Source organism: Elephantulus edwardii, unplaced genomic scaffold (genome assembly GCF_000299155.1).
Source record: "Elephantulus edwardii isolate Elephantulus edwardi_28Jun2011 unplaced genomic scaffold, EleEdw1.0 scaffold00389, whole genome shotgun sequence".
Lineage (NCBI taxonomy): Eukaryota > Metazoa > Chordata > Mammalia > Macroscelidea > Macroscelididae > Elephantulus > Elephantulus edwardii.
The window spans coordinates 792,265-803,153 of NW_006400139.1; the positions used below are offsets into that span (position 1 = coordinate 792,265).

Genomic DNA, 10,889 nt, shown 5'->3' on the forward strand with positions numbered 1-10,889 from the left:
CTGCACAGTGGAATAATCTTGGGGGGAGGGATTGCATAAGAATGAGATTTTCTTATACTTTTCAAGGAGAAGAGTGAATGGGGGGCTGGGAGGGCAGGGAGAAAAGTGCAACAATGAATGCCTGGAAACCCTAAGTCTCTGAAAACTTTAATTAATATCAATACATTTTTATAAAAATCTGTTGTTCTTATGTGTTACTGAGTTGACTATAACTCATACCTTCCTTATGTACAATAGCTCTGAATCCTCTATTCTGAGCCAGTCTGATTGTCTCCGACACACTTACTTCCATTACCTTAGTCTGTATCAGTCCATATCATCCTGAATCTTCCTCGTTTGCACTGTCCCTCCACTGTTCCAGGTATTATCTTTTTTTTTTCCCCCCAAGGACTTGTCCCTCCTGGCAACATGCCCAAAATAGATCAGATGGAATTTCAAAATCTGTGCTTCAAAGGATCAACTTGGCTTCACCCACACAGGAAAGATCCGTTTATTCTTTTGGCAGCTCATGGTATATGTAGCACTCTTCTCCAGCCCCACAACAGAAAGGCATCAACGCTTCTTTTTTATCCTTATTCATTGGCCAGCTTTCTGATACATGGCAAGTAATTGTGAAGACCATCGCATGGATCAGGCACACCGCAATCTTTAAACTGAATATATTGCTCTTTATTTTATTTTATTTATTTCTTTTTCATTTCAATGAACATCTACAGAGATTTTGGAATTCCATTCATTCATTGTTCTTGAGCACTATGGAGAGGTTCCTGACAGGAGAGTTTCTCAATGTAATTTGTCTTTTGGTATCCTGACTGCCGGTGCCAAGGGTGTTGATTATGGAATCAAGCAAGCTGCAGTTGTTAACAGGCTCAATCTCTTCTCCATCTCTCATGGTGCTTTCAATTGATTATGAACAATACGTTTACATGGATATTTCAATAGCATATATAAACACTAAAATTTAAATGTCATCCCCAAGTCCTGTGCATAATCATGGATTTCACTTGCTCATATCTCTCCTCTTGTCTGTCTGTAAAGAGAAAGATTATATAAAATAATAACTAATATGACCAAAGGAAAGGAAAACATGCAGAGTTACGAAGCGAGATCACTACATATCCAGTTCTCTATTACCAGTAATAATAAAAGTGAATTCAGAAGTGTATACTGAGGCAGTAACATTTTTCATTTAAGATTTCATATTTCTCTTTAGCTATTAGAATTTTCCTTGTGATAAGTTAAATTTGTACTTATATTTGAGACTTGCATTTACAGCATAAAAATCATATTTTTGCACAATGTAAGTCTACAAATAGAGACTTTAGAATTTTATTTTCATTTATTTACTTTTAGTATGTGTACATACCTCTTCAATCTATATGTGGAAAAGATCATCTGAGAGGCTGGACTCTATGAGGAAGAATGTTTCATCATCAACAATCTGCTTTATGCTGATGGTTTAACCTTGCTTGCTGAAACTGAGGACTGGAGGCATTTGCTGAAGAAGGTCAAGGACTGGAGCCTTCAATATTGATTAAAGCTCAACATCAAGAAAACAAAGGTTCTCACCACTGGTCCAATTGGCAGCATCATGTTAGTGAAGAGATTGAGATTTTTAACAACTTCAGTTTCGTAGGCTCCACAATCAATACTCTTGGTCCCAGCAGGAAACATAAAGATGAATTGCATTGGAAGAAAATTGCTGTCAGGAACCTCTCCAAAGAACTGAAGAGCAATGATGTCAGTCTAGAGTCTAAGGTGCACATGATACAGGCCATGGTCTTTGCAGTTAATTGCTATTCATCAGAAAGTTTGACAATGACTAAAGTTGACAGAACAATTGATGTATTTGAGTTGTGGTGCTACAAAAGAATATTGAACATACCATGGACTTCTTAAGAAAACAAACAGGTCCATCTTGAAGAGGAAAAACCAGCCTTCTCCTTGAAGCAAGGATTTTGAAGCTCCATTTGACATGTTTTTGGCAAGGAGGGACCAGTCTTTGGAAACAGATGTCTTGCTTGAAAGAGTGGAGGGACAGAGCAAGAAAGGAAAACCTTGGATGAGATGAATTGACTCAGTGGCTGGGGTAATGGTGGTAGACGTATTAGAGACAACATATTTGGCTCAAAGTAAAGCAGGGTTCAGAGCTATTGTACAAAGGGTCGCTATGGGTCGGAGTTAACCCAACGACATATAGTGACAACAATACCAATAATATATGTATTACTGTAATTCATGGCTGGGTCTCATTTCAACCTAGTGCTTATCTCTGTCAGACCTGATTCTCTAAGGAGGCCATTCACACCATGTGCTCTTCATTTCATTTTCATGCTTTCAAGGTCATAGGTACCTAATGCCTTTCAATTAACTTCCTTAGTCACTTTCAGTTATTGTAGTTTTATAGGTTTCCCTGTCCCTTGAGAGTAATATATGATAGACAGAGAAGAAAGATGATAGAGAGAAATTGGCAAATAGATGGACTTGTGTTTCCCCCAACATTTAGATTGTGTTGTTAGGCATTATGGAGTTTATCTTTCAATGTGACATCTCTAGCCTTTACTTGATTTTGCAATGTGGTTTGGCAGGACTATGTGAACGGGGCATATTGGTTTATATAAAAAGGGATTGGCTATCTGTGACTTGATAAGGAGATTGGCCAATCTCAACAATCTACAAGAGGGTTGGCTAGTCTTCCAATAAACTGAATAGCTTCCAATAAATTGAATCCTCCCCAACCATAGGAGAGGAAAGACACCTTCTTCACCCTGGTGAAGAGGAGGAAAGGAAATGTAGGGCAGGCTTTGAAATGACAGAAATAGTAGCAGCCATGGCTGAAATGGAGAATTAACCTGAGATGGGACTTGGTGGGGAGAAAAGGTGGTCAATATCAGCAGGACAGAGAACTCTATTGGATAATTGGGTGGAAAGTCAATATTGCCAGGACTGAGAACTTTGTTGAACAACTAGGGAGGAAAGCCAATATTGGCAAGACTAAGAACTTGGGAAAGCTGTAACACTTGAGGATGAGGTTTCGGCATGCCCTTTTTGGAAGTTGTCTTGGCTGTATTCTGTTGTTAATCTGAATTATAACCATTTGATTTCCCTAATTCAGTTCTGCTTGGTCTTTGAGGTTATCAAATCAGACCCACCACAGCAGTAAGATTGATGATTAGATAAGTAGAAGGAGGCACGGGAGTGTGTGTTTGTGTGTGTGTGTGGGGGGGCATATCCGACTTCATGGAAATTTGTTTTGTGTTATTGATGCTGTGAATGGGAACTGTTCCCCCTGAGAAGCTGGTAACGTTCAGATATGACACTCTTAAAGTGGCCTTTGATTTTTTCACAGGTGCCATTTAGTAGACTACAACTCATAGCAACTATATAAACTACAAACCAGAACCTGGCCTATTTTTGTACCATCCTCAATATGCTTGAAACCATTGTTATGGTCACCCTTTTAGTCCATCTCCTTGAGTCTTTTTCTTTCTCAGTATGATGTCTTTTTTTCCCAAGTACTAGCCTCACACTTGACAATATGGCCAAACTATGTGAGACAAAGTTTCAACACCATTGCCTCTTGAAGCATCCTGGTTGCACTGCCTGTAAGACATATGTGTCTGTTCTTTGGACCGTATTTGACATATCCAATACTCTTCACTAATATCACAGTTCAAACACATCCATTTTTCTTCTCTCATCCTTAACCTTTGTCTAACTTTTCTTTCAGATGCATTAAAAAAAAAAAAAAAACACACACCAAGAAACAAAGCAATTAAAAATACCACTGTTTGGATCAGACACATGTTTTGTTTAAAATGAACACCCTTACTCTTTACCACTTTGAAGAAATCCGTGTGAACAGATTCTTCCAGTGCAACAAGTTCTTAGATTTCTTGACTTCTACTCCCTTAAAGTTGATTGTGGATTGAAACAAAATAACATCACTGACAACTTCAAACTTTCCTTCATTGCTCATTATGTTGTTTATTGATCCACTGGTGAGGAAATTTGTTTTCTTGATATTGCGATATTATTGATACTGGAGGCTGTAGTCTTTGATTGTTTTCAGTAAGTGTTTAAGTCTTCTGTTGCAAGGTTATATCACTTGCATAATGCAGGTTGCTGAGGAATCTTCCTTTAAATCTAATGTTACATTCTTCTTATAGTCTAGCTTCTCAAATGACTTGCTGATCATACAAATTGAATAGATGCAGAGAAAATTTATATAATTATATTTTGCTACTAATATCAAGATTAAAGGTGATTATATACTTTTATAAAATACTACTTATTAAATAATAGATGTGTTGACAAAGCAAAATTTGATCTGAATACAATATTTCTAAACATTTCAGATTTGAAACGATGAAGAAGCATTTTATAAAAAATAGACTAGCTATTTCTTACCCTCATTGGAATGATAAGGAAACAAAACCTTATGTTCTCCTAACTGAACTCTAATAAAAGTCACACTTCAAAACTGGATTAAAAGAAGGAATGAAATTGGGAAGGAAATGTTTAACGTTGCAAAGGGAAAAAAATCCTTTATAGGAAATAAACGTAAATGAAATAAACAACATTAAATAATAACTTCTGCTAGATTTATTAGTAGCAGCAACTAGTTCTCAGTTTGTTTATGTAGCCTTGAAGAAGTGTTACACATATTATGTCTGAAGACAGAAATAGTCTTTGTTGTCAGAAAATTTTATCATGGCCTGTTTAATTGTTAAATTTCGATTAACATAGCCATTTTAGATTAGCAAGTAAGGAAAATAAATGCAGGAAAGTGTGACAGGAACAATGTAATAGAAATAGGGGACATGACAAAAATTTTCATAATAAATACAGTGAGAACTGGAGCTCTGTTAATTTTGCATGGCCTCCAATGGCATTGGTTCATAGAGGACAATTCCAGACTTTGCTCAAGTATAAGAAATTAAAAGTTCTGAGTGCTTATTCCACTGAGAACAAACTGGCTCTCAATACAGCAAGAGCTATTTTGGAAAACAAACAAATAAAACAAAGCACGTAGGCAAAAAAAAAAATTGTAATTGGAAATTTAACTGTGTCAAGTGAAGGAATCCCCATAGAGATAATTTTGCTTTGTTTTGTTTTTAAAGAGCACTTCAATGTTGAAAATAAAAAGATCTTTTAAAAATATGAAGCAAACCTCCTATCTATTGCCATTAAATTTCTTTAACTCACAGCACAGAGAACTGCCCACAAATTTCAAAGACTTTAAATCTTTATAGAAGCAGATTGCAACATGCTTCTCTCACACAGAATCTATGGACTTGGAACCTTCAATTATTTTGGAAGTGGCTTAATTCCAAGCCCTGAGTATCACCAGTGATCTTATTTTCTCAAAAAGAAAGGTGAATATGACATAATTTTATATTCATATTTAACTTCATTGATATTTTATGATATTATTCAATTCATATAATATAAAATAAACAGTATAAAAGCATTACAAACAATATAGAAGATATATAGATATATATAATTTCTTAAGGTAATTTTTTAAAAAACAAAGATTGTAAAGAGTTAAATTAACTTAAAACACCGAAGATGGAGCAGAGGGGTGAGGATGAATAGCAGAAAATACACAGGATTGCACAGTTTGGTGCGTGGAATGAGGAGGCAAATGAAATGGGAAAGATTTGGTGGGGACCTAAGAAGACAGGGGTAATGGTGGGCATAGTTCAATGGTGACTAATTTTATAAAATATAATGAGTGAGAATGATTGTATGAAACACAATGTAAATGAATAGGGTGAAACACAATATATATGAACTTTTGATAAGCAAACTAATATAAAATAAAAACTTTAAAAAAATTTTGCCCTTCATTCAGTATTGTAAATTGAAGCTTATTTACTGAATTTATCTTTTTAAAAAATGCTTTGCTTTGTAAATAGCTTCAGTAAAAAATTTACAAAAACCTTAATTTCCAACAAAAACTTTATAACAAATAAGCATAATATTCATGTATTTTAATTCAGATGATATTTGAATGAGATGTTTAACATAAAACAAACCGTTCCACTCTTTAGAAAGCAAAGAATCAGTGAGTTTTTAAATAGAATAATATTTTATAAGTGAAAGAATTTCTATAATAAAAAAAGTTGTAAATTGATATTGTTTTTCATATTAATTCCAGGGTTTGTTTATCTCATTTATTAAAAAAAATGTTAAGCCTTGCTAATTTTAGGGACTCCGGAATGTTAAGAAAATGCTACTCAGAAATTGTCAAAGCAACCAATAAGCAACATCACATGCATGCAAAATCCGAGAAATGAGTAAGGAAGAACAAAAGGAAATGATGGCTTTGAGCCCTGTTTTGGGCAAGGAATGTTTATTATACCATGGATTTCCAAAAGAACAAGGCAGCCTGGCCGTACAGTGGAGTTCACCTACGCTGCTGACTCAAGGTATGCAGCTCAAACCCACCAGTTGTATCTCAGTTTAAAAAAGGAGTCTATTTCTGTAAAAATGTGTATTGAAATTTTCTATAGGGCATTCTATTCTGTTGTATAGATTTGTTGTGGTTTTCCTTTAACCTGAAGCCAATGGTTTGGTTTGGATTTGATCAGAAGAATAGATCGATTTGTCTTGGATGAAGTATAGTCAAAGTGTTCTTAAAAGCAAGCAAGTTAAGACTTTGTCTTAATAAAATGCTTAGGAGAAGACCAGCTTGAAAAAAGGAAATTCCTCACCTGTGGATTAACAGTGACCGAAAAAGAACAACTATTTTGACTATACCGTAGGACAAAGCAGTGCCTTATGGAGTTTCTATAATTCAAAATTAAAGAAATGACATTTAACATTTTTTTTATAATGCTGGCATTCAAAAGGTAATATACTAGTATTTCCTTTGTCTTTCTTAAATCTTATCTTTTTAAAGGTGAAAATTTTATTTGAAATGTGTCTATTATTTTGTTTCAATGCAGAAAAAATCATGTGTACAGAAAAAAAAATCATGTGTACCATATTAGGTATATACTCATTTCCCTGCTGAACAACATAAAATTAATGTGCAACTTGGGTTTTCACATTTATTGTTTATGTCTCAATCAATCATCACAAATTTATGTGCATGTATAAAATCAGCTCACCTTTCCATCAAAATGCCAAAATATTTACTTACAAAAAATTAAACATTTTCCAAATTCTTTATTTTTTTTTAATATTTTTTGATTCAAATGTTATGATTCATAGTTGTTAAATAATATCTCTTCCTTGAGGCTCTCCATTCAATCGTTCTTAGGCATTTTGGTTTGTTACATTAACTACACTGATTCCTCCTTAAAATCTCTCATAGGACCTGTATGTTACTATTGTTAGTCAAGTCAGTTTGACTCAGAGTGATCCAATGTGAAGCTGAATTAAGCACTGCAGGATCCTGTACTCTGTGTGCAATCCTGCTTATTATTGTAGTCACTGTCAATTAATCACATTGAGGATCATCCTCCCTTTCTCTCTACTCTCTACGCTTTGAGTAGGATGTCATTCTCCAGGGACTCAGTTCTCCTGTTTACATATCCAATGTACATGAGATGAAGTCTGGCCATCCTTGCTGTTCAGAAGGGCACTAACTGCGCGTGTTCTACAACAAATGTGTATGTCCTTTTGGCAGTCCCTGGTACATTCACTTCTGCATGGTACATTCACTTCCTCACCAACACAATTCACAGGCATCCGTTCTTTCCTTTCGCTTATTGATAATTCAGCTTTCACATGTATACAGAATAATATGGCTTAGATCAAGCACTCTATAATCTTAACTGCTATCTTTGCTCTTTAGCACTTTAGAGAGATCTTGGACAGCAGATGTCCTTAGTGCAGTGAGACATTTGAGTTCTTCACTGATGCTCCCACGGGTAACAATTTTGGATCCAAGTAAAATTAAATCTGTAACACCTTCAGTCTTCTGCCTACCAATCATTAGCTTGCTTATTGATTTGTCCAATGGTGAAACTAGTTGCTTTCTTGATGTTGAGGTGTAATCTATAATGAAGTCTGCAATCTTCTCTGGTAAGTACTTCATGTCCTGGTCACTTTGAGCTGCAAGTGATATAACATCTGCATAGCACAGGATATTGATGAGAGTTTCTGAAATTCTGATGTCTCATTTTTCATCAACTGTACAGGTTCTTAGAAAGTCCCTGTCTTTTTAGGTGTCAGTGACCCTTTATCATGTTTCTGAAGGTGCATATCTTAACAATAGGAGACTGACCATCTTTCTTCAATAGATGTACTTAGGAATGTGAACCATCAGAGGTTAGCTTTGTTTCAGTAAAGCAATACGTAAGGCTATGGACTGTATCACTGGAGCTATGGTGAAAAGATCCAAATCTGACAATTCAGTTTCCTGATTTTAAACCATGCAGTATCCCTTGCTTTGTTTGAAGGACTGCCTCTTGATACGCGTAAATATTCGATATGAAAACAATTACTTGCTCTGGAATTCCCATTCTTTGCAATGTTATAATGTTATTCACACATTCTTACGAGCCATACAATCAAATGCCTTTGAATTCTATATTCTTAAAATCATCAATCTAGAGAATTAACCATTGAATACATGGAGGAAATATATATTAAAAGACAATTTATAACATAGCCTTTAGACTACTTGACAGAAAATGAATGGATAGGTACACTAATATTGCCAACATGTATGATTTATTCAGTTACATTAAATCACAAAACTCTGGGAATTCACAGTTGCTCTGATTCTTGTCTTGCTGTACATATAGTGTAATTAAGTCTGGGCTGTGCTCCAAAAATATTGTGAAACTATCTTAAAATCATTTTGAGTAGAGTGTTTATTGTGATTTAGCAGGAAGACACTGGACATAAACAATAATAGTGTTGTTATTCTTGATGTTCAAATAGTTGCAATGATCAAAAAATCCTATGTGAGTTATAGACACATCAATAAAATTTAGAAAGAATTGAGAAATAAAGGAAATGCATTGCAAATTTACCCTTTCCACAGATGACTCATCCAGAAAAACAGCGAGGAGAAAATCTAACAGAACTAATGGAATTTGTGCTCTTGGATTTTGCTGATGTCCCCCATTTGCAGGGATTTCTGTTTGGATTATTTTTTATTATCTATATTATTATCCTGATGAGCAATGGGATTATATTTATAATAACAAAATTGGATCCTGTTCTCCAGAGCCCAATGTATTTCTTCCTAGGAAATTTCTCCTTCTTGGAAATCTGCTATGCATCAGTTACTCTCCCCAGAATGCTGGTGAATCTAGTGACTCAAAGAAGAAGGATTTCCGTAGTTGCTTGTGCTTTCCAGATGTGCCTGGTCTTAATATTTGGAGCCACAGAGTGTTTGCTCCTGGTCGTGATGGCCTATGACCGCTACGTGGCCATTTGTAACCCTCTGTACTATCCTCTAGTCATGAACCACAGATTCTGTGTCCAGTTGGTGATTGGCTCCTGGATCATGGGAATTCCAGTAATAATAGGGCAGACATATCAGATTTTCACTCTACACTTTTGTGGATCTAACCAAATCAACCACTTCTTCTGTGACATTTCCCCAATACTCAAGCTGGCTTGTGAGGATACGTATATAAATGAGATGGTGGTCTTTATTGCTGCTCTATTGATTATTCTAATTCCATTTATATTGATTCTTGCCTCCTACAGTAAAATCATATTTACCATTCTAAAGTTTCCATCAACCACTAGTCGGACCAAAGCTTTCTCTACCTGTTCATCTCATCTGATAGTTGTGGTATTATTCTACGGCTCTGGCATGAGTACATACTTAAGGCCCAAGACCAACCAGCCAGAAGGAACTGGCAAAGTGCTTTCTCTTTTCTACACAATTCTAACTCCTATGTTCAATCCTATGATATACAGTCTAAGAAACAAGGATGTCATGGACGCACTGAGAAAATTGCTATGTAATAAATCACTCCATTAAAAATGAGTTAAACATAAAAGGATTGCTTTCTCTTACTTTTTACATCAAATTTCAATGCATGTAAATTTTTTATAATGCTTCTCTTTCTATATAGTGGATATTTAAAAATTACCAAATAAAAATAGCATGTCATTTCAGATCTTTCTATTGAAGTTATAAAAGAAATATAGTTATCAGCATTTCAGGAAAAACTCTCTAATATTTTTGTGTAATGTCCTCTATCCATAAAAAAAAATAAATTTATTTACACTGGTTTGCATACAAAGTTCCTAAAGTTTGTATACATTGTTTTTCACATCAGACTTTCCCCTTTCTTTTACTAATCCCTCGCTCCACCCATCAAATCGTGCGACCCTATGTTTAAGCCCCTTCTCACCTCCTTTCATCCTTCTACATGCTCTAGAATAGTGGTCCTATGCAGTCTTTTTCTTTGTGAGACTGAGTTAATTCACTTAGCCTAATGCTCTCCAGTCCCTCCTGTGTTGGGGGTAAATTAATTTAATCAAAGGCAATGGAGGCTCTACTAGATCATTCACTGAATATCTGTTTCACTAAATATTTAATATCTTTGGAAGCAATAGTGACATCCACTTCCTCAGCAATATGCCTCACGAAACACTATGAATAAGTGACAATAGTGATAGAAACACTTCAGGTATTTTTTTCATAGAGTCAGTATGAGTCGTGCTCTACTCAACAGCAGTCAACAACAATCTAATATCTAATATCACTGAAATTCCTATTTCACTTTCCACTTCCATACAGTTGTGATGTCCATTTTAGAAAGAATGATGTTCGACAATATACATTAAGGGAAACTGTATCTATAATTTCATTTGAAGAGTGTCTACTTAAAACCACTAATTAGAATAGAAGAACTCTCTGTGAAGATTTATTTAATATATTATGAGAGTTTTTTTTTAAAAAA

The 10,889-nt window shown here is 35.0% G+C and overlaps 1 protein-coding gene across 1 annotated transcript; it reads left to right on the top strand.

Moving 5' to 3' along the window:
• Positions 1-6,301: 6,301 nt before the first annotated feature.
• LOC102843398 (olfactory receptor 10AG1-like) lies at positions 6,302-9,961 on the top strand. Its single transcript, XM_006902307.1, has 3 exons — positions 6,302-6,437; positions 6,522-6,537; positions 8,977-9,961. Exons 1-3 carry the CDS (start codon positions 6,302-6,304, stop codon positions 9,959-9,961), a joined length of 1,137 nt encoding a protein of 378 aa, XP_006902369.1.
• Positions 9,962-10,889: the final 928 nt, after the last annotated feature.